Source organism: Acinonyx jubatus, chromosome E2 (genome assembly GCF_027475565.1).
Source record: "Acinonyx jubatus isolate Ajub_Pintada_27869175 chromosome E2, VMU_Ajub_asm_v1.0, whole genome shotgun sequence".
NCBI lineage: Eukaryota > Metazoa > Chordata > Mammalia > Carnivora > Felidae > Acinonyx > Acinonyx jubatus.
In genome coordinates, this window is record NC_069396.1 from 28,041,543 (window position 1) to 28,068,063 (window position 26,521).

The 26,521-nt window shown below is 60.3% G+C and overlaps 1 protein-coding gene across 2 annotated transcripts in view; it reads right to left on the reverse strand.

The window, feature by feature from the left end:
• The window catches only part of GNAO1 (G protein subunit alpha o1), a 170,751-nt gene that overhangs the window by 5,882 nt on the left and 138,348 nt on the right, over window positions 1–26,521 (reverse strand). The window contains exons 4-8 of one of the 2 annotated variants that reach the window (XM_027044513.2): window positions 19,860–20,020; window positions 14,414–14,542; window positions 13,062–13,191; window positions 8,922–9,075; window positions 5,644–6,799 (exon numbers count right to left, since the gene is read on the reverse strand). In XM_027044513.2, coding sequence (XP_026900314.1) covers window positions 6,612–6,799; window positions 8,922–9,075; window positions 13,062–13,191; window positions 14,414–14,542; window positions 19,860–20,020 — 762 coding nt within the window. In that variant the 3' untranslated portion in view covers window positions 5,644–6,611. Of the gene's footprint in view, window positions 1–5,643; window positions 6,800–8,921; window positions 9,076–13,061; window positions 13,192–14,413; window positions 14,543–19,859; window positions 20,021–26,521 lie in introns of those variants that run through there. The other variant, XM_027044512.2, reaches the window with a different exon arrangement.

Consider the following 26,521-nt stretch of genomic DNA (forward strand, 5'->3'; position numbering starts at 1 on the left):
CAGACAGACAGTGGGAGGGACAGACATGGAGACAGGGAAAGAGAAGAAGAGAGTTAGGTTTGAGAGAGAAGAACAGGGCTGCCCAGCAGCTCAGGTGGGGCTCCTGTGCCCCCACGGCTCCTCCAAAGGCGACAGCAGTCCCGTGACCCGTCACAGCACAGGGCTGCTCAGTTCGGCGTTCAGGGCACCCGACACCATCATTTCGGGGCTAATGGCAGAGACCGGGCTGGGAGCAGCCGTGGCTCCCCGGGTGGGGCTGAGGACAGGGCGACATGGACTCTCCCCATCGCACGGTCCCCCGCCACGGAAGGGTCTGCCTGCATGGGTGGGAGTGTGTTGGTCGGGGGAGGCGGTGCTGGACTGGGGCCTGAGAGCAGGGCTTCGGCACTTCCCGTCCAGGTGTTTCCTCTGGGGCCCAATCTGTGGGTGGAGACGGTGACTCTCCACCCCTCCTGTGGATGGAGGGGAGGTCATGCCAGGCTCCTGCCAGCATCCTCGGGGGCCACCTCTCTGGGGAGATGCTCCTGCCCAGGCTGCTTCCTGGGAGGCTTCTGGGGGACCACACTTCCTCTGGCCGGGGCAAACTCAGCCATGTCTGACCCTGCAAGCAGTTTGAAGCAATGCAGACACAAAGGACTGCCTTGCACACAGAAGTCCATTTAGCAAGCGAGTGACCACCGTGGGCACTCCAAATAAAGCAGAACCTGAGGGGGAATAGCCTTTTGCCCCGGGCAAGCACTGACTTGTGCTGCGCAGGACCGGGCACACAGACTTGGGTCATGTTTCTTGCGAATGCAGGGGAGCATGTCTCTCTGTGAGCAAAGCCATTTCTGCGCGGGAAGGTGGTTCCTCCGTGAAACGTACCTTCCCAAGGAAAGGGACAGTCACTCATTTTCCCCTCGGACCCTGTCCCAGCCCTGGAAACTTATCCATCCCACACTCAGCTCCATGGGTAACTCCAGGCTACACTGTCCCTCTGTCGTAAGACTGAAACAGGTCATTGCGGAGAGGTGGTGTGGGCATCACTGGGCATTATTCCGTGGGGGAGGAACCCATCCCTGGGGCCTCGCAAGCAGTAAGAGCTGAGTGAGCTTCTGGCTCATTCGCCATGGCCACCTTCCTCTATCAGAGCAGAAGGCGGTGAGGAAGACGGCGGAGTGGCCACCGCTGCTCCCCGGGCCCCACTCTGCCAGAACCCAGCCCAGCACATCACCTGCCTCGTGTTATTTAGCCTCATCAAGCATGAGGGGACATTGAGACGTGACAGAGCTGGGGCCGGGAAGAGCAGAGACGTGTACCCGGCTCTGGGCCAGATCCAGAGCTTACGAAACGCAATGGTTCATCCGGCCAGTATGAGCAGTCTACGGCCTTTAGAGGAATAGACAGGAAAAGGGCCACGACCAGCTCTGTGCGCCTCCAGCCGCTCTCCCATGACCGCGTTATTACACCGATGGCCTGTGAGAGTCTCAGCCCCAGACCTTGTGCCGACGGCTAAGGCCAGTCGCTGGAACAAGTTCTCCGCTGCCCCTCGGGAGCCTGCAGCCGACTGGCATGGTTGTACTACCCACTCTGGGAGCTGCAGTGAACGGCCTTGTCCTTCTCTTTGCTGGACCAGTAAACAGCTATGACCTTGTTAGCCTCCTGGCCCCAACCAGCACATTCCATTCTCAGCCCCCCCAAAGTTGGCCTGTCACGTGCACCGTTGCACGCAGGGGTGCTGGCGCCACGGGGTCTGTTCAGAGGAGGACGGGTGGACGTCGCGTGAACGGAAGCTCCCTGCTGAGGGCTGGGAACACTCAGGCCTGATGTGTCACCTCTGAGGGCAGAGCAGGGACGCTCCACGACCCAAGGACTCAATAGGAAAATGCCTCCTACCACACACAGCTGCCTGGTCCCACAGCTGCTCAACCAAGAGCCACAAGCCCGCAGCCAGAGGCCAGTCCCCAGGCCCACTGCACAACAGACCGTCCCGAGCATTGTTTTGGTCTTCAGACACCGGAGGATGTGATGGGGACGTATGCTGGAGGACTCCCAGGACCAGAAGGGATTCCCAGGGTGAACTGAACCGAGGAGGGACTGCGTCCGTTTAGCACATGGGCCCCCGAGCTTAGGTTCGCAGGACAAGTGCAGGCCAGCCGCTTGGGCCCCACAGCTCCACGAGCCTGAGGCTCAGCCCTTCCGCAGCCTCTGCCCAGGGCTGCAGAGTGTGTGCGTACACACCTGCTCTGCCCAGCAGCACCGACCGGATTTGCCTCTGCTGGGCTGCTGTGGGGCGGTAGGAACAGCCAGCTCGAGTCCTGCTCTCTGCGAGCTCACAGTCTAGTTGAGGGGACAGGGCACACGCACTGAAAAGGTCTGTGGTCTGGAGAGGCGCCGCGCACAGTCGGACCCGGTTTTGCGGGGAGGGTCTCGCGGTGAGCCTTGGAAGAGGGCTGATCCAGGAGACTCAGGGAGAGCAGTGGGGAGGGGAGGCGCCGGCACTGAGCCCCCCTCCCCACGCACACGCCCGACTGCCATCCCTCTGCACGCTGACCGGAACCCCGCACCGAGCCAGGAGCGCTGCCTGTCCTCCCCAGCTTCCCTGGAGAAAACAGATGCTGCAGTACACGCAAAGTGGAGACAGCACCGCTGGGGGAAAGAGAAAGAAGCCAGAGATCACAGCCCGGCAACAGCCACCCACTCCTGTCCGCGGTCACCTTCCCGTCTCCCCCCACCAGCCACCAGCAGCCACAGGAAAGCTCTGTCCGCCTGGCTGCCGCGTCCCCCAGGGCGGCGGTGTGGCCGGCACCAAGCACACTGGGACGGGAAGGTGGGCTCACAACAATCCCAAGAGGTCGGCGGGGTCAGGCCGGTTGCCCGGAAACATTCTGGCCTCCAGTCGAGAGTGCCCCCTGTGCCGGGCAGCCCACAGTCCTGGCCCTGGGATCAGGCCTGTGCAGGGCACGAGGACATGTGTCATGTGGGTGCACCTGGGGGAAGCTCCTTGGGCCCTGACACAACACACCACACTTGCACTAGAAAAAGCTGGCACTTTTTATTAACGGCAGGTGACTAATAAATACATTACGGTAACCAATAAATTATTACAATAACTAGAGATTTATTAAACCAACAAGTCACTCTTCTTACAAAATTACAGTTAATACGGGGTGGGCAGCGCTGGCAGGGATGGGAGGGGGGACCGCTGTACGTAGAGGGACAGCAGCACCCGGACTCACCCCTGCCTGGGTAGGGGCGGGTGGGGAGAAGGCAGGAGATGAGCAGGAGTGAGTGAGGCCAGGTTGGGGGGGGGGGCGGCAAGAAGGGAGGCAGGGGGCAGGAAAAACTTGCAGAATCAACCCCTGGGGGATGACTGTACATGCTCTCGCTCTCAGTGGGGGCCCTGCCTTGCGGGGCTCATGCTGGCGGGAGGGAAGGCCTGGCTGGGGGGGTCCCGGGCTGCCCTGCTGGGGTTCCGCGTGGGGAGGTCCCCCGCCGCTGCTGCCCGCCCTGGGGGAGACTCACTGATGCCCAGCGCAGTCACGGAGGGCCTGGGTGTCCTGGTTCCCACAGCGGGGTGGGGAGCCGGGCTGGGGGAGAGGCGGCCCTGCTTGGGCTCAGCCACCGCACCTGGGTAGTCGGCGCACACGGCTGTGGGCCCTCAGGCTCAGCTGGGGATGGACGGGAGAGGAAGGGCCAGGGCACGTGGCCTCTAAGGCCTCCATGGAAGATGGCCATGGAACCCAGACTGTCACAGCTGATGTCGAGAGACGCAGAGCTGTGCTTTCTCCTCTGGTCAGGGGAGGGGGGCGGGGAGGGTGGAGCCCACGCCCTCCTCAGGCCAGAGGCCACAGGCTCAACTGAGCCCCGACCTGGGCCTCAGGCCCGGCTCCCTCCAGGGAGGCTGGAGAGCCCTGGGGAACCACAGTTCTCAGCGGGAAGGCCCAGACTGGGCTTTTGTGAGGGCAATCGGTGCAGGGCACAGAACTTGCCCACAGGCATCTAAATGGCAGGCACACTTTTCATGGGTTTGGCAAAGGCGTCCCTCCTAGAAATCCCGTTTCGCCTCAGCCTGCTAAATTAGAGCCATTCATAGAGTTTAAGGCATGGTCCTTTGGGGACATGCACGAAGCCACCATGGATGAGAGACACCACCCCGCCCCCCAATGCCTGGTCTTTCACTCACAACATCGTCCCCTTACATCCATACCCACGACGGAGCCAGAACTCATCTGTCACCCTCAGTCATCCCTCCCCATGCTGGAGCCACCAGTAACGACGTGGATGGGAGACGCAGTGGACAAGGAGGGAACTTTGTCCCGGATGGCCTCTCCGTGTGGGCTTCCGTTAGACAGCCGAGGACTCCACGGCAGGCTAGGGTGGGACGGCGAGAGCACTGCGGGCAGCAGCAGGGCAGCCCGGGGCACAGAAGGACAGGAAGGCCCCAGGCAACCTGCCCCTCCAGCCTCCTGGTGCCACAGGGGAGGGTGGGGGCAGCTGGCCAATGGAGAACCCTGGGCCCAGAGGGCCAGTGACTTCCACCTCCAGGGCAATGGCCTTAGAGGTGGGGTTGTCCAAGCATGCCTCCTCTTGGTGGCTGCTTTTGAGTCTGGGGTCACGGGGCAGAGTTAGGGGCGCAGCAGATCACTTCCAGGGTGGGGTGATGCCGGGAAAGACCTGCTACGTCTTCACTGTTGGACAAAATGGCCTCACTGGCCTTGGCTGCTCACGGTAGGACACGGAGACTGTTGGTTCTAGGGGCCTGTCCTCTGCCACAACCCAGCACCTGGTGCAAAGTCCAGCACGCAACAAGGCAAGCAAAGCTGAAGTGGGCTTGGGCTGGTGGGGGGGTTGGTCCCTGCAGCCTGGCTGCCCGGTGACTTCCCACAAGGACGGGGGCAGCAGTAAAAGTGTGCCGGACGAGGGGTGTGGCTTCCCAGTGGCACGCATCCCTGCAGGCATTTGGCACTAGGGAGGATGCCCTGGGTTTCCTGCGCACCACCCAGAGCTCTGTGCCTACCGGAACCAAGAAGTCCAGAGCTGTTGGCACAGGGCTCTTCCTGGCTCTGGGGCAGCCCAGGGGCTGTAGTGGGAGTCCAGGAACAGAGCCCAGAGTGAGGCCGAGAGCACAGAGGGCTCGAGGAAGGGGTCAGAGGCCTCTTAAGGGGCAGCCCTCTCCCCTACCATGGGCACATCTGACTCCTAGGACCGACTGCCAAACAAGCACACAGGGCCTGCCTAGGGTGTTGGCGTGAGCCCGCGGGAGGCTCCTGGGTGTAAGGGAGAGGTATGTTGATTGCCCGAGGCCAGCCAGGGCCTGGGTCACCAAAAGAAGTCACCCCACCCCTTTCTGCTCAGGAATCTCTGCAGCAAAGCCCCTCCAGGGTGTTCGAGGACTCTCTCTCCAGAGAAGTGGGGCGGGGGGGTGGGGGAGGTGGGTATGTGTCTGAGCCAGTCTGGGCCCCTCAGGATGGTGGCCCCATCTGTCTTTCCTCCTCTGCCCCTGAGGGCTGGCAGGACACCCACAGCTCTGGACAAACTCTGTTTTCTTCACCAAGACAGAAGGAAGCTGCGCTATTGGCTGCAGGGGCCACATCAACACCTCCCCGGGGCCTCCTCAACCTCAGAACATGGTGCCTGAGGAAGGCCCCCCCCCCACCCCCACCTGGCCTTGCTGGTTTGAGCCGGATTCACTGTGAATCTGAGAAGGGAGAGCACGACTGACTACTCACATTCTGGAGCAGTTGCCAGAGACCCAGGTGATGGGAGAAAGTGAACGGGTCATCCTTGAGCCTGCAAGCACTGGGGGTCAGGCCCCATCCCGGTCGACCCCAGAGCTACTTCCCCTCAGCCTCCCCTCCCCTGCCGCCTCCCACCTCCTCCTAGACTTCCTTCCAGGCGCGGGACTCGACCCCTCTGACCATCAACCACGTGCCTTTGCAATAAGTCAGTCTCAGAAGCATTTCCAGACCTACGAGGAGTCAGGGATGGGGGTTCCCCAGAAGGCAATGGGAACCTCCAAAGTGTGCAAGGAGGGATGATGGTCCAGAGAAGAAGGGGCTCGTGCCAGAGGGCTGAGATCCAGGCACAAGGAGGAGGGAGGCACTCGCCGTGGCCTGAGCCATGGGACCCACACGTGGTTGGGCTGGTCCCACCCTGGCTTTTGGTGACGCAGCCGCACTTGACCAGAAAAGACCCCAGGAGAGGCTGAGCAGTGGCTCCCGCGGCCCCCACCCCAGCCAGCACCCTGCCCCAGAGCCACCCCCACACAGGAGGAGACCCTGGGACTTTGAGTATGAGTCACCAAGTGTAGTGCATGCCCATTCTGGGCCAAATGGTGGCCTTGGCCCCCACACCCCTCTCCCCAGGACAGAACTCTCAGAGATAAAGCGGAGGCCAGTGGTGCGGGCACTCGGCACCCCGGCCCAGGCCCTGTGTTACCACGCCTTCTGATGTCCGGGGGAGGGGCGGCTGGCGGAGGGTGTTTCCTCCTCCTTCCTCAGTGCCAGTGGCTGGCGCTTCTTTGTCAAGTGCAGAGAGCGGTCTGAGAGGCGACGGAGCTCTGGTCCTAGGGGTGGGGTGGGGTGGCAGTCCAGGCAGGGAGGCGGGCAGCTAGTCGGTGAGGCTGGGGCTCAGTAGAGGCCACAGCCCCGCAGGTTTTTGGCGATGATGACGTCCGTCACGGCGTCAAAGACAAACTGGATGTTGTTGGTGTCAGTGGCACAGGTGACGTGGGTGTAGATCTCCTTGTGGGCTGACTTGTTCTTGCTCTCGTACTGGGCCTGGATGTAAGCCACGGCCTCTGTGAAGGCACTGGGGCCTGCAGGAGAGACCAGGTGCGGAGCTGGTGAGTCGAGGCCGTCACCAGGGTGTCCATCAGACCCAGGGCCAGGACCTCCCGCTGACAACCCTGAGGGCAAAACCTGATTGGGGGAGGGCAGCCTGACGGCTCAGCTAAGTCAACAGGGGGCCACGCAAGCAAGTCGGTGGTCCACGTCCAGTTTGAAATGAAGCAAAAAGACCAGATCTCACCGTGCCTCGTTCCTATTAAGGGTGAGTCACGTTTCGTGACACTTCTGTTTTCCTTTTAAATCTGTCCTCACTGACTCCTGATGCAAATGTTCTTTCTTACCGTGGGTCCTGCTCAGAGAAGGTGGGCCTCTGGCTGATGCACAGCCTGCAGACAGGTCCTCCCCATGTCACCGTCACCTCCTTTGGCCACTGCCGGAGGTGAGCCACCTGGGCCTCCTCCCTCCTTCTTCTCACCCCTCCCCTTTGTCACAGTCACCACCTGGGATTCACAAGTGCCTGGCTCTGCCACCTTCCTGGGGAGTGCCACACTGCTCTTCCCAGGTGAGCCCGGGAGAAGCACCTGCTGTCTGGGGAGAAGCGGAACAGGACTCCCCGCTTTGCACTGAGGCCCCCACAGGCTGCAGGAGTCTGGGCCCAGGCAGAGTAGGGCTGCCACGGCCGACTAAGGGCAGCCGGGCAGTGGGGCTGGATCTTGGAGCCACAGTGCTAGGCTAGGGTGGCTGCTGTATGGACGGGAAGCCTGGGAGTGGCAGACCTGGAAGGGGGTCCCAGCCCCTCAGGCACATGAGCACACGGGCCTGGCCTTGAGGGTCTACCAGAGCACAGCTCCTTTTGTGATCTGGGCTGGAGGTGAGGGAGAGCGTCCTTGGGACTGACACATAGGCACTCAGACGTCCTCAGCCCCAAACCAGCCTTGGGGACAGACCCATCCTGCCTGCTTCCGCTATACCACAGGCCACAGCCCAGGTCACCTAGGGCAGGATCCACAGACCAACTCAGGGCTAAGAGAAGCCTGACTGGTGGGCATGAGGGCCTTGTCCATCTTTGGGTGCATGCCACTGGGGGCCTGGCCTCGAGGAAGGGGGGGACGGTGCTGCTAGCCTGGCTCCATCATGACCCCCACATCTACTCTCAGGGAGGTGGGGGCTTAGCCTGGGGGCTCGCCTGACAGGCCTGCCTTGTTGGGACTCTGCCCTCGCCCTGTGCTTTCCAGGCCCGGGGGTGGTCAGGCTGGGAATGCCCACTTGTCCACCCACTCACCCGTTTGCTCAGGCCCTGGCCATCTGGAAGCGCCAGTGGGCACTTGGGCCGTTCTAGCCGCCTCTGCTGGGGCCCTGGTCAGGCTGCTTTCCCTGGCTGCTCGTACATCCCAGTTAGGTGAACCACGGCAACATTAGCAGAGGTGGCTCTGACGTCCTCAGCCCCTCTGCCAGGAGGCCAGGGTCTCTGCTGCTTGCAGACCTCCATCATAGCCAACGGATCATTCCCGTCTTCTAACTGCCCCTGTGGGAGGTGCTCTTATGGCGCTCATTAGTTATCATCACGACTGTGACAGTAATAGCGAATGTTTAGTGAGCGCTTACTATATGCCAGCTGCCATGCTAAGCTCCCCATGCTCATTAGCTCACTTTGTCAGCACGGCAAGTCCTGAGGGAGGGCTGCATAATCACAGCGATTATCCCCGTCTCACAGACGTGCGAGCTCCCAGAAGTTACCTAACCTGCTATGAGTGTTGGAGCCGGGCGTGAGCCTCGGGCTGCCTGACTGGAAGCCCCGGCTTTCAACCCCCTCATCATCCTGCTGTTGTCGCCTCACTGATAACCTGTGTTTACAGGTGACGAAGCTGCGGCTCCAAGAGGCGGCAGAGCCAGGACTGTAGCCCTGCTTCCTCCGACCAGGAGGCCCCGGCGGGCTGCCCGGCCCGCCTCACTACGGCACATTCCGGGGGCCTGGAGGCCTGTCTTCTGTTTTGGGCTGGGTTCTTCCTCCCAGGGTCTGGGGCATCCTCAGAGCACGGGAGAGGTGGAATGGACTCGGCGGGGGCGGGAGGCGCCGCCCCCTCCGGCATTAGCGTGGCCAGAAGCCCGCTGTGTTGTCCCTGCTGTCCCTGCGGGGCAGGGGGATTCTACCTGTGTATTCAGGGAAGCAGATGGTTAGCGGGGACTTCTTGATCTTCTCTTCAAATATGTCCTTCTTGTTAAGAAACAAGATGATGGACGTGTCTGTGAACCATTTGTTGTTACAGATGCTGTCGAAAAGCTTCAGGGACTCGTGCATGCGGTTCTGCAACAGAGCGGAGAGGCAAGTGAGGGCTGGCGGTGCCCGGGGCCCTGACTCACCGCGGCCACCGACACAGCGGAACAAGCAAAGGAAAGGCCCACCAGCGTGGCTGAACGTACCACCGAGGGACAGAGACAGGGGGACCCACAGGACAAACGGGACACGGTCCCTACTTCATTCCACACGCAGACAGGCTGGGGCAGAGCAGGGCGGGCAGGATGGAGAATGCTGCCCCCCCACCCCCGGAGGAGGTCTGCCCTGGAGGGGCAGAGAAGGCCCCGCAGGGGCTCCGGCTTGCGGACAGGACATGCACCATGCACGCAGGGACAGCACTGCCATCCAACACGTCTACACGGAACCAGGGGCCATGCAGACTTCTCTACTGGGATCCCATTCGGTTTCACCCGCGGGGGTGGGAGGGTGCACGCATTCCGTTGGGAAACATTAACCGAGGACTGAGAGATCCTCGAATTAATCCAGAGTTGGAAGCAGCCACCAGGGGGACAGCGTCTAGGGGGTGATCTTGCTGTGGCCTTGGTGCGGTTGGGGGATCGGGTTGGTTGGCTGGGCCGTGGCTGGGCCAGGGGCGGCTCTGGGGGAGCTCGTTGTTGGGGCTGGTTTCTCAGTAGAGCGGCCAGAAGAACCCCAAGAAGAAACCCAGCAAAACAGATTAAAACAGAAAGGAAGATAAAAACCCAGCGGAACACAGGAGAGAAAGAGAGAAAAATGGAAATACTGGTTCAACCAGTCCCGGGGCCAGGAGGTCAAGGCCAGCCCATCCAGAGGCCCCTACGCAGTCCGGCCTAGGCCACGGTGCCCGCCACAGTGCCCGGGGACTGGAGATGGAAGGTGAGGGTGGGCAGGGAGGGCATTCACAGCAAAGTCACCCAGCGGCGCCCTGGCAACCTGGTGCTTTCAACTCTTAGCTGATGATTTCGCTTGGAGGGAGGCGCTTCATACCTGCCCAGCTTGGAGGGTCTCTCAGAATCTGCTCATGGTTTTGGCCTTGGTTTGGCAAGTTAAGGCCCTGCAGGCAGTGGTGACGGTGGTGACAGTGAAGAAATGGCGGCAGGCTGAGGCCCAAGGCCGCTGGAGCCACGGGCCTGAGGTAGGAGGCCAGGATGTAACCCTCGGGGTGCTGGGGTGTAGTGGACAGGGAGGCCCGCTGGCAGGTGGGCAGCCTCCAGTCCCCCGGCTCCTGGCCAGCCTCTAGGAGCCACCTCCAGACACCTGTCCTGACAGTCCCAACTTCTGCCCCAGGCCGGGGGAAGGGGGGGGGGGGTGGTGGGCGGGGACGCGCAGGCTGACCCCAGAGGAAGTCTGAGGACCAAGGACTGGCCAGCAGGGCCTAGCTTTTGCCTCCCGGGGGCCGAGCATCCGTGTCCTCCAGCTTGTCCTTCGGCCACACGCTTGGCCAGAGTCCCGACAACGGTCATCTACTGTGCGCAGAGTCCTGAGTGTGGGTGTCTTTCTGGCTCCGCGTGTGGCGGGTGTCACGGCTGCCCGCCAGGCCGCTCTGCCACCACGGCCACTTTACGAAGGAGGAAGTGGAGAGGCGGCCCACACTCGCCCAGTGGCAGGGGCGGGGCCAGGCCCTGGGCCACGCCCATCTGGCTCCTCTGCTGCCCGATGCTGGATGCTGCCGAGTCCCAGACGCACAGACGTTTGCTTAGCTCTAGAGCAACGTTAGGTAGGTATCGTTCTTGCTGCCCCCGCGGCAACGAGCCGCCTGGTGAGCTGTTGTCATGTTGAGAAGCCCGTTCCTGCAGGGGCTGCTGCTCTGCCCAGGAGGTAGGGGCAGCCTGCTTTGGGGAGGAAAGGGCCCCAGCGAAAGCCCGTTCCTGGCCTTGGTTTCCCCACGGTCCTGGGCCTCGGCGCTTATGAAGAAGGGCAGGGGAAATGGGGCAGGAGGAGAGAGGAGGGAGGGTGGGAGAGGGACAGTAAAGGCAAGAAGGGAAGGAAGGCGCAGGCGCCTATGGGGAGAGCTCCCCAAGGGGTGCGCTCCACTCGGTAGCAAGGCCGGACCAGGTGGGCAGACGGGGAGGGTACCGAGCACAGTGCCCATGGCTGCCCAGCCCCTTGTTCACTGGCAGCCCAGGGGCCAAGGAGCTTGGGGCCCTGTAGCTGTCGGACCCTTTGCTTCTGCCTGACGCTCCAGAGGCGAATGAGAGTCCGGCCCTGTGGCTGTTGAGCCCGGGACTCAGGTGTAAGCTGCGGGCAGCCCTGAGAGGGCAGGCCGCAGGAGAGAGGGGCCCCTGTGCACCGCCCCCCCCCACCAGCTCTCTGCTTTCTTTGAAACCCGTGGCTGGGTTAGCATCAGGTTCACTGTGCAGCCCTGCTTCTTACTCCCGGGTATTGGAGGGAGGAAGGACAAGGCGAGTGGAGCCCCGACCACGTGGGTGGCCTGGCAGTTCCAAAAGCACAGAGTTGGCCGGCGGAACAGCAAGAGATGTGCTGGGACCGTCCCCTGCGCAGGGACTCACTGTGGGGCCGGCCACGAACCAACCCCAGGCCGTGTGGTGGCCAGCGAGTCCGGGTCCAAGCACAGCCCAGGGTGTGCGTCCACCCCACCCCCAGCTCCAGTGATCTGAGGGGCCACAGCCCGCCGAAGCCCCTGAGAACGACAGCGTTACCAGAAAAAGCTCACAGCCGAGGCCCCAGGAGCCTTGCCCCTGGACGAGCCAGGGCTTCGGGGGCTTTGCCGAAACCCAACTCAGGGGCGCAGCTGGCCCTGAGCAAGGAAGGACGAGGTGGACACACAGGCACGCGGATCACCCACCCACCCCGCCGACGGCTCCAGCCCCAGTCTGCCGAAAGCCTCACTGCTGTGCCCGTCCCTCCCCACCGCCCACAGCCCACCGGATCTGCGTCGCCGCGCTGTGTGGGGCCAGCAGGCCAGGACTGAGGAGGAAACAGACCCAGAGAGGAGACAAACTCGCTCAAGGCCCTACCATGATGACAAACGGCCTCAAACTCTCAGCGCCGACTTTGAGAGGCTCGGGGCTCCGGGTCTGTGTGCGCCGCCCGCAGCAGGAGCTGGCTCATGCCGAGGGAGCGACCCCACAGCCAGGACCCCGTGACCCCCGTGAGGTGCTGCGGGCTGGTGTCCGAGGGCCCTGTGGGTGCATCACGACAACACCCGGCTTCCCTTGCGGGCTCTGCAGATGGGCCCGCTGCTTGGTGGACAGTCCCAGGGAAAATACAACCACCTAACTCAGTGCTGCTGTGCCAGAAACGGTTCCAAGTATTTCACGCGCGCTCTCATTCTCTCGCCAACGGCCCCCAACGTAGGTACTGTCGTTAACCCACTTTGACAGATAATAGTAACCGAGGTGGGGCGGGGGGCGGGGGTGCAGCCTGAATTGGGCAGCGAACCAGGAACAGCCCCAGATCAGGCAGCACCCGTCTCCGTCTCCAGGTGAGGGCCTCCTTTTGAAGCCAGCCTGGTGTCCTCCGAGGCCCCAGACTGAGGGTGACGCACGGGTGACACAGGCGGGGACCGGGGCTGGCGTCCTCCAGCGGAGGGGCACTGGCCACCGTGCCGCATGCCCTGCCCTCCCCCTGCCAGCCCCGCACCTCTCTTGGCAGCGGCCCGACCAGCGCGTGGGGCAGGCTGTCGGGGCAAAGAGCAGCTATTTCTGTCTTACGAACGCTCTTGCTCGACTGCAACCTTGATTTCTTTTAGGATTTGCTTAATTTTGTTCTGACCTGACGGCCTCTGTGACTCTGCTGTGTTCACTGAAGAGGCACTAAGTGCCTGAGTCCCAGAGGCTGCAGAGATGTTGGTCATCAGTCTGCATGCGGCCCCTGAGCTGGGGCGGGCTGCGGCCGCCCCTCCTGCGCTGGCGTCATGGGGCGTCTGCCCCGGCCGCACAGTCGGGAGAGGGAGCGGCTGGCCCTGCCCCAGTGCCCCTGGGGCTCACCCCGCGGCAGAGTGCGACTGGGCCCCTCGGTGCCTCCACAGGCCGGGCGGGCCCGGGGCCACTCACCGTGGTCTCGTCTTCATGGAGCACCTGGTCATAGCCGCTGAGCGCGACACAGAAGATAATGGCTGTGACGTCCTCGAAGCAGTGGATCCACTTCTTGCGTTCAGATCGCTGGCCCCCGACGTCGAACAGCCTGGTGGGGAGACAGGGAAGCTGTCTGGGAGTGGTGGGCGGTGGGGCCCAGGCAGGTGTGGGGAGGCCTGGTCAAGCCCCGAGCCTGCCGAGAAACCCCACTTCAGGTGCTGACAGGCAGACCGTGGCCGTCGGTCTCGTGCCTGGGCTGTGCTCGCATGCTGGGACTCGAGCGTCTGCCCTCGCACCTCGAGAACCGTACTGAGGGCTACGCCTCAGCCACCCCAGTAAAGGTCTCTGCGGGGCCCTCCTCTCAGGGCAACATGCACATCCTGTTCCTGGCCTTCCGAGTGTGTCTGCTCACGTCTGTGGTCTGGGCACACTCCAAACCAGCCTGGGGGGAGTCGGGCAGGTGGGGACTGTCACCTGTTTTGTGGAGGGAAAGGAAGGCCACAAGGGGTTAAGTGCCCGCAGCCCCGGCGAGAGCTGGCACGGTAGGGCCGGGGTCTGACCCGGATGTGTCCACGGACACAGCCTCATCTCTGCTCTGTGCCACCCCTCCCTGGCAGATGGCTGCCTGCCGCTCCCCCTCCTGGCTTCTCCCTCTGCTCCACCGACACCCAGAAACCACATCTGGAAGGTAGGTGGGGGCAAGACAGGGACTTCTGGGCCTCAGTGCATGGAGGTGACCCCAGGTGGGGACACGACTCTCTGGGAGGGCCCAAGAAGTCCAGCCTCATGCCTCAGGCCTCTGTTCTGAGGTGCTCTGGGCTTCTGGACTTGAGTTGTGTTTTGTGCTTGGGGACAGCCTTGCTCTCAGGCCTCGGTTTCCCCACATGTACTCGGAGACGGTGGGTCAGCTGATCTATGAGCGCCTTCTAGCTCTGAGGTAATCTGGGTCATCGGGTCTCACAGATTTTCTTACACTTACCCATCATTCCCTCCCCCTCCTCACAGGGAGGCCTTTGAGGGGCTACCCCCTCCTCAGAAGTCACCCAGGTACAAGACTACCGCCCTTTGTCTACTCAAATCCTCTGTTCCTTGGAGACTCACTCTAGAACGCTGCCTCTTCCAGGAAGCCTCCCTGTTCATCCTAGGCCCTGAACTTGGTAGAAAACAGACACACAGACAGGTCCCTTCTCATATCTACTGTCTGTCCCCACTGCAAAGCCCTCCAAGGCGGGGCGAACACTGGGTGTTCCAGACAAGACAAGGAGGAGAGGCTGGTGGCTCCCATCTGTCCCAGTGTCCTCACCAGGACAGGGAGGCTTCCCGGGCCTCACCTGAAGTGGAGGTTCTTGAATGTGAAGTGGGTTTCCACGATGCCAGTGGTTTTGACCCTGGTTCGGAGGATATCCTGCTCGGTGGGCTGGTAGTCGGCGGCCCCGATCCGATCCAGGCTGTCCAGGTAGCTGGGGATGGCAACACACAGGGGCCCTGGAACAAGCCAGCCCGGCCCTGGCCAGCGCCCCCTGGGGGCCAACCATGGAAAGGATGGCACCCCCCCCCCCCACCCCCCACGCCCCATCCAGGGGCCTGTGTTGGGGGCAGAGAGTGGGAGGTGCCCACGGAGGAGGGGAAGCTTACTTAAGTCCTGGCCTCACATTCTCAAAGAGCCTCTCACTGAGTCAAGGGCTGTGTGTGTAGTTCCAGATGCATTTAGAGAAGCTCAAACTCTTTTTCTTTTTTTTTTTTTAATTTTTTTTTTTTTAACGTTTATTTATTTTTGAGACAGAGAGAGACAGAGCATGAACAGGGGAGGGGCAGAGAGAGAGGGAGACACAGAATCTGAAACAGGCTCCAGGCTCTGAGCTGTCAGCACAGAGCCGGACGCGGGGCTCGAACTCGCGGACTGCGAGATCATGACCTGAGCCCAAGTCGATCGCTTAACCGACCGAGCCACCCAGGCGCCCCTAGAGAAGCTCAAACTCTTACATGAGACTGTTTGTAGCGCTGTTTTGTCATGTCTTCCTCTTAAAATAATAGTGGCCAATAGTTATGTTTGACCCTTTACATTGTGATCGCGTTTCATCCTTAGTTTTCCTGAGTTCAATGTACCATTTTATCGATTAGAAAACCAACAGTCAACAAAGCCAAGTACCTTGCCCAGCCGTGCGCCCGGGCTCGAAGGCAGACATCTAGCGCCGGGTCCACCTCTTAACAGTACTCTAGAGTGCTTCCAGAAGGCCCTCTGGGCATCTGCCCACCTTTCCACCCTTGCTCAGAGTCTACCGGGGCATCTGCCGCACCTTCCCATTGGTGCCCTTGGAAGGGAGGCTCAGAGGTCACACAGCTGGGCAGGGGCTGGGCCTTGCGGACCGCGTCTTTGGCTTCGGGGCTCTCTTTTCTATCACCACTCGCCCTGGAGACAGACCAGGCCTTTGCATTTTACCCGCCCAGGCTGAGCACCCAGAAGGGCTTTGGGGGTCTATATGGGTCAGGCCTGAACCCAAAGTTGGGGTGGGAACTGGAAAACCAGGAATGAGGGAGGTGAGCCAGGCCTGAAGGCCATTCAGTGACCCACAAGGCTGGCTGGGCCATCCACCCCTTGTGCTGGGGGAGAAGCACACACAGCCCACAGGGGAGGAGCCCCGAGGGTCCAAGCCACAGGACGACGTGGGGTCCCGGGTTGCCAGTGGAAGGGGCTGTGCTTCATTAGCACCAGCCCCCGGACACGTGGGGGCCAGCTCCTTGGCTTGAGGACGTTCATGGGGCTGAAGGGTGGGGCGGCTTCACCAATGAGGGTTTCTACTGGTAAACCAATAGTCCAGGCCTGCCTCAAATCCTTGTGAGGATTTTCCCTAAGGAAATAAAACCGAATGCTGGGTTCCTAGGCAGAGGAGGCATAAGCTTGAAGTCACGCTGCAAAAAGGAGACACTGCTAGGCTTTGAGCCCGGGTGTGCCTGACTCCAGATACTGTGCTCTTAAACAGGCCTCCAGGCCTCCTCTCCTCTGTGGACCGAGGGGAGCAGCGGCCGCAGAGCAGACCTGGAGGCTCTGGCTGCCTCATCGTATCCTCGCCGGGCCCATGGGGGCGTCTGGGCTCTGGGCTCAGCCTGGAGGAGCTCGTCCCAGCCCTTCCCAATCCTCCCAACCCCTCTGGGCATGGCCCTCCCCCCACTCCCCTGGCCTCTGCTCAGGAGCCACGCTGGTTTTGAAATGACCCTCGTTCTGTTGTCTCCAGCTGGACACCAGGGCTGCGAGCCTCTAGTCTTGGCCCCCCCGCCCCAGCCGGGAAACCTCCTTTAGACAGAAAATCTGGCCCTCCGTCTCTGTGCTGGCCGAGCCTCGCCCAAGGAGATGGCCGAGGGAGAGGCCTGCTGTATATTCCACCTACCCATCGTCCCGGGTGCTGGGAGGAGACCACAAGCAAGACCAACACAGTCCTGCCTTCCTGGAGCCTACGTGTGTGTGCGTGCGCATGTGAGATAATTAACAGCTAAGTAAGGTACAGAGCATATCAGGAGGAAAGACTCAGACGGCTGGTAAGGAGGAGGTCTGTGGAGGGCTGCTATCGGACAGAGCATGGCTGGGGAAGGCAGGATGACACTGGAGTGGAGACTGAGGGAGCCGGCTCGTGCAGGGGCCGTCCTGCGGTGGAGGAGGAGCCTGGGACGCAGACACGGGACAGGGGTGGGGAGGTCGGAGGCACGTGTGGCAGGAGAAGGGCTGTGGGACTGGAGTGGGGTGACGGAGGCAAGGTTGGGGCACGGCTGGTAGGCCCGTGAAGTGACTCTAGGCACCTCGGCTTTCACTCTGAGTAGGACAGGAAGCCTCTGGAAGGTTCTGATGAAGAGTGTTGGAATAATGGCTCTGGTGCCGTAAGGAGAGCAGATCGGGAGGGAGGAGTAGGGACACCTGTCGGGAGGTTGTTGAAGCCGTGCAGGGGAGAGAGGCCGTGGCAGGTCACACCACAGTGGCAGCTATGCAGGGGCCTGGGGGAGGGTGGGGTGTGGGACGCAGAGCCCATAAAAGCCGCCTCCTCGTGGTGTGACAAAGCTGCACCCGGTGGGAGGAAGAACAGAGGCAGAGCAGGTCTGGGGTGGTTGGGAGCCAGGAGTCAGCGGGCACGTACGAATTTGAGATGTGCTGAGGTGTCCAAATGGACACCGAGTAGGCTGAACTCGGGAGGGAGGGCTAGGCTGGTGACATAAATGAGATCTGTCCGGGTGTGTGAGGAATTCAGGGCGACGAGGCTGGAGATCACCCAGGCACTCTGCATAGACCGGAAGAGGTTCAAGGACTCCAGTGAGGGCACAGGCGGAGGGCGGGGAGGTGACCGAGAAAGGGTGGCAGGCAAGGAAGCCTGAGGCACCACCCCCTCCCTGGGGGCACCGTGAGGAGTGGGCTCCAGGAGGCAGTCAAGAGCCCGAGCAGTCTTGGCAGGGGTGTGGGAGCACAGCCCGAGGGGTGGGCTCCTGAGAGAGGCAGGAGAAAAAACAGTCCCAATCAAACCATGGAACTGGCTTGTACAGCCCCTGCTTGGACGGGTGCTCAGATTTCTGGGCTTCTGGGGCCTGTCTCAGGATCGGTCAGAGGGGCGAAGGGAGAGTCTGCTCTGTTCACAGAGGCCTGGGTGCAGGGAGACGGTTGAGAGCCTGCACAGGAGCCTGGCCGCACCAGCCCTGGTATCCTCACCTGCAAGTGAGGTGACCGGGCTGGGGACCTAGTGACAGGCTCTGGGCCTTGGGGAGCCACTCACACCATCCCCCTGGAATTGTGCCCTGAGATGGCCCAGTGGGGCTCCCTCTCTCTGTGTCACAACAAACCCACTGTTAACTGTTTTCATATGTCGCACCCAGGATTCAGTCAGAAGAGGAGATCTGGCTGCTAAAACCACAACAGCAAAGCCACACCCTGGACCAGGAAGTGTGTAAGCCCTTCTGAACCTGACTGCTGTGGGCCCCTGCCCTTGCCTGCCCTGGGACCCTGTTCCAGAGACACACACGCAGAGAGAAGAAGGCTGATTTCCTCAGCTGACTTGGGGAGTTGACAAATACTGACTCAAGTTTCTTATTTAAAGTAATGAAAGTAACCACCAGAAGATCCACAAATAATGCCCTAACTAGCAAAAAACTGGAAGCAGGGAAGAGACATGGAAGACAGGCAGGTTGGACGGTCAGGTTTTCCTGGACAACACTGGGACAAAGAAATGGAAACAGTTAAAAGTTGGAGGGGGACAGGCTTGGGAGAATTTACTATTAATTTTATACCTCTCTATACTGTTAAACTTTTTTTTTTTTTTTTGCAATGAATTCATGTTACAATTCAATGGACAACAACTTAAGTGGAGAGCACAATTGAGGGCATCAAGGGGAGTGGGGGATGGGAAGTCCCTGGACTTGGGCCCAGCAGGGGCAGGGAAGGGGAGAAGGAAGCAGGACTCTCTCCCCACTGGAACGTCTTAGGAGGAAGACCCAGATCTATTGGAGGAGTGACCTGAGTGTGGACACAAACCCCTGGGCTCGCACCCTGGCCCACCAATGTGTCCCTGGGGGCTCACCCGGGCCTGGGGCCTGGGTCCCTACCACCTGGGGCTCACGGGGCCTAGCACTTACCCAGTAGACAGTCTAAGTGTGCAGAAATGGGAGATGCTTTGGCCTTACTCAAGTCCCTGGTTGGGCCAACAGATGAGGCCCAATGTCCATCAGCAGCTGCCATTTTCTGGGCCCCAGCTTCTGCTATGTAGCAGGGTTTCTCAGTCTCAGCACTACTGACATTTGGGGCCAGATAATTCCTTGCTATGGAGGGCTGTCTTGTGCACCATAGGATGTTCAGCGGCATCCCTGGCCTCTGCCCACTAGAGGCCAGGAACACCACCCTAGTCAGAACAATCAAGACTGTCCCCAGACATTGCCAAAGGTCTCCTGGGGGCAGAGTGGTCCTGGAAGAGCAGCAGGGGTGAGGATGGCTGAATCAGATCAGTGTCGGAGCGCACATGGCCTAAGATCGTGGGTTTAAGCCCAGGGTCTCCCACTGACAACCTGGGCACAAGGCTGCAAAAGTGGGTGTCGTCCCAACATCTCCAGGACAGAAGACATGTTCCCAACCAGTGTGGACCATTCCCAGGGGTGTGGAGCCTCCAATCTAGGGAACAAGGGCATGTAACCCCAGGGAAGCCTGAAGCGACAAAGCTGCTGTCACAGGAAGAGACCCCCCCACCCCCACCCCACCAACCCTGCAGGCCACTTTCTCGGCCTCTCCTGTCTTCCCCCTTCCAGCGCTCTCTGGCTGTCACTGAGCCTCCTCCCTCTCCTTCCCTTTCCTTCTCTCTTCTCTTCTCTAACACACTATCAAAGGATGTCTTCCATTATTTCCTTATTTTTAATTTTAAAGATAGAGGAATGGAAAGTTTGCCTCAAATGAAACAAAATGCCATCACGTAAATTATTTTCTGCCTCCATGGCTCTCGATTTGTACTTATGGGGTCCGGGCTTCTCCAGGGGGGAAAAATGTAAAGACCTTCCTTCTGCAGTGCCAAGCCCTGCCCTCTGGGAGCCCCGCGGTTAGCGGTCTCTTGTGTCCTCCACCTCCCTGGCCTCGTCCTCATCCAGGGGGTGGGAGAAGCCCTTTCCCACTCCTTCCTGACGCCTCTCCTGACACCCGAGACAGAACATCTCACGGCACTTCTGACCTCAGCCACGGACCCGCCCTGGCCGCCGTCCCCATCCCCTTCCACGCTCACATCAGCGCCCCGCTGGCGGCCTCCCCGGGCCCGAGACACTCACTATTTGGCGGAATCGTTGAGCTGATACTCCCGAGACCTGTTGAAGCATTCCTGGATTCCTGAGTCACCCCAGAGCCGCATCATGGCCGAGAGCAGTTCTGCGGAGAAGGGCTCGGTGTCTTCCATCCGACTCACCACATCACACACCATCTTGGCGTCGGCCTGTGAGGGGAGATGATGGTGGCTCTGAGGCTTCGGTGGGGTCAGAGCCCTGGCCGGGCACCTGCCGGGGCCCCGGGACAGCGGCTCAGCCCTCAGCCCGCTCAGGAGACGCGAGCCACCAGACACAATCTGGACACAGTCCTGTGTCCGAGGCCCCCGGGGGGGAGTGGACTCTCTGGAGAGTCGGAGGCTCTTGGAGAAGTCCCAGCACCTCACCATCCCCAGTGCCTCGTGCACACATGTAGCACTTAACAGTTTACAAAGGACGCTACAGGGCACACTCACTCTTTGCTCAGAATTTCACAAGCACCTCATGAAGGAGCGGCGGGCGACCATGTTAAAGGGCCTGGGTCTTCACCCCTGCCCATGTGCATGCCCTTTGCCTGTGTCTTTGCGGTCCCTGCCCCCTGGAGGTAGAGCGGATTTCCTCTGTGCCTGACTGTGAGTGGCTGTGGGACAGGGTCCAGCCCTTCAGAGGCCTTGCATGGTCCCACCTGTCCCGCTGGGCCTCCGTCCAGGCTCTCCTGGTCACTCCAGGAAGAGGATCAGGGACGCGCGGAGCACAGCTCAGCCGCCCTGGGGTCTCTGATCCCCAGCGGAACCCTTGCCTCATGAAGGGAAAGAATTGCCATTGTCAGTGACTGAGTTAGGGAAAGTTTGTTAGTACTATTGTGTGGCGATAACTAGTCACGGTGTTGCTATTCCCATTGTACAGGTCAGGAAACTGAGGGCCAGAGAGGGGAAGGCACTCGCCTATGCTCACAAGAGGAAAGTGCCAGAGCTGGGACTCAAGATCAGGAGTGTCCGACCCCAAGGCCAGCCTCCGTGAGGAGACCCACATGTGCCGAGAGCAGCTGCTGACTGACTGTGGCACCTCTGATGGCAATCGGTGCCTGGCGCAGGGGGCACACCAAGGGTGACAGGCATTAACCAGAAAGGTCTGCGACAGAGCCTTGCTCGGATCACTTTCCTGACCCAACAGCGGGAGACAGCCACCGTGTGGCCCCTCTGGCCCACGATACCCCAGAGGGCTCTGAAGAACAACTCTGCCCCGTGGCTGCCGCCTGCCCCGGGTCCCTGGCTCTTCGTAGGTGCTGTAACGGCCTAGCGCTGGGCGGCATTCCAGCGGTGGGGAGAGAGGTGTGGCTGGGAGTGCAGAGCCAGGTGAGGAGTGGGCGTGGCCGCACGCTGGTCCCCTCGTGTTCAGAAGCCCACAGTCCCTCGGGGCCCAGGCCAGCTTCCCGGGCAGGTCATGGGCCTAGGAAGGCAGGTGTGGGAAGCTGAGGCCAGGAGCGGGTGAACGGGTGAATGGCGGCTGGCAGGCACAGGCCCTGCTCTGGGCCGGCTGTGTTCTTTCCTTGGGATTTTTCGGTAGGGCGAGCCTCAGGGGCTGCGCCCCCAGAGTCAGTGGTGTCACCAAGACCCATGTCCCACTCCCGGAGAAGCCCCTAAGCATGAGGCTACCAGAAAGAAGCAGGAAGCCATGGTGCTCAGGCCCCCTCATCCTCTCCACAGCCTGGCCCCTCATACATCCCAGGCCCCAGACAAGACGTAGAGCACTGACAGGGGCAGATCCAGGGAGTTGAGTGGGTGCAGGGCAGAGTGGGCCCCGCTGTATGCGTCAGCACCCCTGGGACCCCTCTTCCAGCTGCCTTTCCCCCAGTTTCAGCGTGCACGGGCTGGAGCCCATGGTAAGGCTGAGCCCTTGCTGGGGGTTGGGAGTGGGGTGCCCCAGGCCTGCCATATCCTTGACCTCCTGGGTTCTCTGGCGTCGGGTTTTCTATTCATGGGCATGGTAATCATCACTAGCCCGTCACTCTACTCTCAAGTCCTTTCAACACCCAGTCCTCCGACTGAGCTAGAGGAAACACAGACTACTTCATCCGTGGCATGTGGTTCAAGAAGTGAGGGAAACTGCTGGAAATCTGCCGGTGTCCCTTGGGGTGGGAGAGACACAAAGGAAATGAGGTTAGCACCTGGGCACTGCGTGGCTGACAAAAGATTCTGCACAAAAGGTATGCGGGGCCAAAGCCTTCTGTGGAGACTTTCCAGAACTGAGCTATGTAGCGAGGTAGCTATTTATGTGTCAGAGGCCCGTCTACTGCAGAAGGTAGATGGGAAAGTTCTGGCGGCCGTCTACCCTGGGAAGCAAGCTACAGTTGGCCTGCGGGCTAGCAGCCCAGGCCACAGTGCTCCCTAGGGTTCCCGTCCCAAAGACCCCAGGCTTCGGATTCCCTAGTCACCCACGGCGGACATGGAGGGCTGCCCGCCAAGAGGGGCAGGACTGTGTCAGAGAGGCATCTCTGCAGCATCTGAGCCTCCCCTGGGACACGACCTGGAAAGCTGGCCCTGGCGCCTGGGTGATGGGCACCCCGGGCAGGCAGTGACTCAGGCAGGGTGGGTGAGCAGGGGTGCTGCCTCCACCTGGGGCTAAAAAGAGGCCTATGAATCAGGGGCCAACACGCTGATGCTGCTCCCGAGTGCCTGGTGACCTTGGGAAATCTCGGTCTCCCTCGGCTCCCCGTGTGCCGTCTGTCCTATTTGTGGAATGCGGCTGGGGAACCTGGCCAGAGTGCTCCCAGCTTCCTCCGGTGGGCCCCACCTTCGTGGTTTCTGCCCGATCTGTGAGAAGGGAGTCAGGATGGGGCTGGGGGGGAGGGGTGGGGGTCGGGCGAGACTCTGCTGGGTGAGAGACACCCTCTGATCTGAGTGCCTTGGAGCTGCACCCCACGAGGTGTGGTCTATAAACCGCTCTGAACCGTCAGTTGCCCCACCCGTGTCCTGGAGTCTGGCAGCATAGGGCACAGCTCGGGGAAGACTGGAACAGGTGGCATGCTGGGGGTTCTCCAGGGGATAGCCCAGGGTCTGGAGCCATCGTCCCAGTTCCATCTCCTCCCCGAGGTGTGGTGGTCGGTGGGGGGGGGCGGGGGGGCTGTGCTGGCAGCACCCTCGACCTGCCCTTGCTGTTTCTCCCCCCAGCTCAGCGTCTGGCCCCACCACTGGCCCAGCTCCTCAGACTCAGCCTAGGTGTCACCCTTGGTTCCGCTGCTGCCCTTCCACGTCCCGTGTCCCGCCGGCTTTTCCAGCAGAGCTGTTTTCAGTCAGACCACTTGTCCCCGTCTCCTCATGCACCCGTACCTCCCTGGGTCCCAGCAAGCACCGTCTTTCTCCTCCCAGCTGCCCTCAGTCCCCTCCCAAGCACTCCCTGCCTCCCTCTCCTCTCTCTGGTCTGTTCCTCACACGGCAGCCAGCAGGAGGCTGTTAGTTTCCTCCTGACATAAAGTCTCCCCTTAGAAAAAGAACCGAACGCACTGACATCCAAGTAAAAGTCTGCATTTCCTAACTTCGCTGGCAGCTCGGTGTGACCCAGTGACAAGTTCTACCCAATGAGACATAAACCAAAGGGGAGTGCCCTATTTATGTATGTGTGTACGTACGTATGTATGTATTTATTATTTTAGAGAGAGAAAGCAAGCGAACAGGGATGAGGGACAGAGGGTGAGACAGACAGAATCCCAAATAGGCTCCATGCTCAGCAGAGAGCCTGACATGAGGCTTGATCCCAGGACCCAATCAAGAGTCGGTTGCTCAGCCGACTGAGCCACTGGGGCACCCCCAAGGATGTCCTTTTTAAAGGGAAGTTGTACCCTTTTCTCTCACTTCCTCCTTCCTGAAGCTGGAACTTAGATGTGATGGCTGGAGCTCTAGCAGCCAACTTGGATCGTGAAGACAAAGTCTATACCCTAGGGATAGTAGAACAGCGATATGAAAACAGCCTAGGTCCTTAATAACTCTGTAGGCACCCCATGCCTTCTGGATTTTCTTTTTTAATTTAAAATTAATTTATTACTGAGGCGCCTGGGTGGCTCGGTCAGTTAAGCATCCGACTTCAGCTCAGGTCATGATCTCACGGTTCGTTGGGTTGGACCCTCTGCGCTGGGCTCTGTGCTGACAGCTCAGAGCCTGGAGTCTGCTTCAGATTCTGTGTCTCCCTCTCTCTCTCCCCCTCCCCTGCTTGCTCTCTCTCTCTCTCTCAAAGATAAATAAACATTAAAAAGTATATTAAAAAAATAAAATAAATTTATTATTGAAGTCATTATTTTCCAGGGCTCAGATATTCACAATCAAACCTAATCCGAATGAGTACAATAACTCTCCCTGTTGAGACTCTTTCAGTGGGCTCTCATCAGGCTTAAATTCCAAACTCATTACCTTGGCTTCCATGCCCCCACCCACCCCTGCGTTCCAATCTCCTCCCACCTTTCATGGGACTCTCTCATGGGGCTCCAAACACACAGCTCTTCTTTCTGCTGCCCAGGTAAACCAGGGTCATCCCACCTCACGGACCTGTGCCTGGGCTCCTCCCATCTCAAAGGTCACTTCCTCAGGAAAGCCCTCCTCGATGCCCCCAGACGGAGTCTATTCCCACAGCGCACTGACCACACATGTCACAGCTGGTGTCACAGGTGCCTGTTCCTCAGGGCAGGGGTTTCCTGATTTTTCACAGTACCCCAGGTCTCACACTGTACTTTGTACAGAGCTGGCGCTCAGCAACATTTGTGGAACAAACGGGCCCTTGGCATTTTATCGGGCACAGCCCCAATTTCTCACTCCCTCCTCTCTAAGTTCCCTGACTCTTCTCATCTGGTTGATTTCACCAATATTTATAGCTAATTTAATCATCACAGTAACTGCAGGTCGCCACCCCATTTAACAGATGGAGAGACGGAGGTTCTGAGGTGAGGGAATGGGCCCGAGCCCATGCAGCTAGTAAGTAGGACAGCTTGGAGCCAAGGTCAACCTTCTCTACTGGCTTCTAGTCAACAGCCTCTTTACCTGAGGCCCGAGCCGAGGACTCACTCGTCCCAGCCCAGCCCCCTGAACAGAAGGGAAGGAGATGGGTAAGAAGGAAGGGTACGAAGGGTCAGGCTTGGAAGGGGAGGAGGGACCTTGCCAATTTGCTCTGGGGCACTGTGGAGGGTGCGAGGCTGGGCCTAGCCCTGTGGGTGCCAAGCTTAACAGCAATTAAGCTGTTAAGGCCCTTGTCCCTTTGTCTGCCTGTCTTCCGGGGCCCAGGGGATGGTGCTCACACTGGGCCCGACCTTCCCATCCAGGTCTCGTCCTGGGCCAGTAGCGGGAATGTTTTCCAGCACCTCTGCCTCTGCTACAGTCCCCATGGTGCTGTCACCTCTTGCCACAGAATGCCCGGCTGTCTAGGCAATAGGAAGTATGACAAACCACGCAGGGGTCCTCAAGACAGACTCACCGGGTGGGACCTACAGAGTTGTACTCAGTGGAGAATGCTGAGGCTAACTTCTGTGGAAAGCACGCGCTGTGCTCTCGCCAGGCAGTGCGAGAGATGGCGGTGGCCAGCCTGGAGGTGGCAGCTCCCTACCCCCTCCCTCGATCCCATTCTGCCGGACAGCTGCCCTCTCTACTGAGATGCCTTCCACCCCTCGTTTTCTGGTCCTAGAGCCCCAGCCTCCCTGAAGGAGAGACCATCCCCTGACTCAGCCTGAGCAATTTGGGTGGAGCTGACTCTGTCCCCTGCTTCCAGCAGTGCACACATGGTCGGGGCCCGGCCAGTCATCCCGCGGTCTCAGTGAATAGTTTGGGGTAGACAACGCACCCATATTTGTTCAATTAGACGACAATCAGTCTCACTGGCCCAACCAGCCCCAGGACATTTGTAGGAGCTTTTAGGAAAGAGACACCTGACTGTGGAGCCATCACTGAGGAAAGCAGAGCTGAGAGAGGGAGACACCCCGAGACCCGATAACCTGTCGGCACCTGGATCCAGCTGTGCCTGCGGTCACATATACCTCTGGCTTTCCAGTCACTTGAGTCAATCTCTTGATGTTTTTTTTCTTTTTTTTCCAAATCCTGTCGAGGATGTATTTTCTTTGTCTGTTTTACTTATGCATTTGTACCCCCAAATAGTCCTGACGATTCCACCTCCTGGTCTGCTGAGACCGTCAGGCCTACTTCCCATTACTGGGACCCACGCAGCTCCTCTGACCCCCCGCCTCTTAGGGCGGGGACCCCGCTCTGGGTGCAGTGCCTGCACACTGTCCTCGGTTTCCTGTGTGTGTGGCTGTAGGCGTGTGGTGGGCACCGGCCGCATGTTGGACACTAGAGGCAGGCTGGCGGGATTGTGGGCACAGCTCTGCAGGGAGTTTAATTAGGCCGCTCACGGACCTGTGCGTCTGACAGCGCCCTGCACAGCCGAGTGCGAGGCAAGACATCCTGCACCGTGCGGCTCTGTCACACACCAGCCCGCCTGGCCCCCAACCACTAAATGCCTGTGGTGCCCCAACTGTCACCGCTAACAGAAACGCCTCGCATACGTCCAAGAGGCATCGTGGCACCGCTTCCCTCAGGGTCACAGCGAGGGAGCCATGTGCCAGGCCGGGGCCAGGGAAGAAGGCCCCTGCCGCAGGGGTGAGGGAGCGGCCCCTCTCGCCACCGCCGCCCCCACTGGCCCAGGGCCCCGCTGCAGAG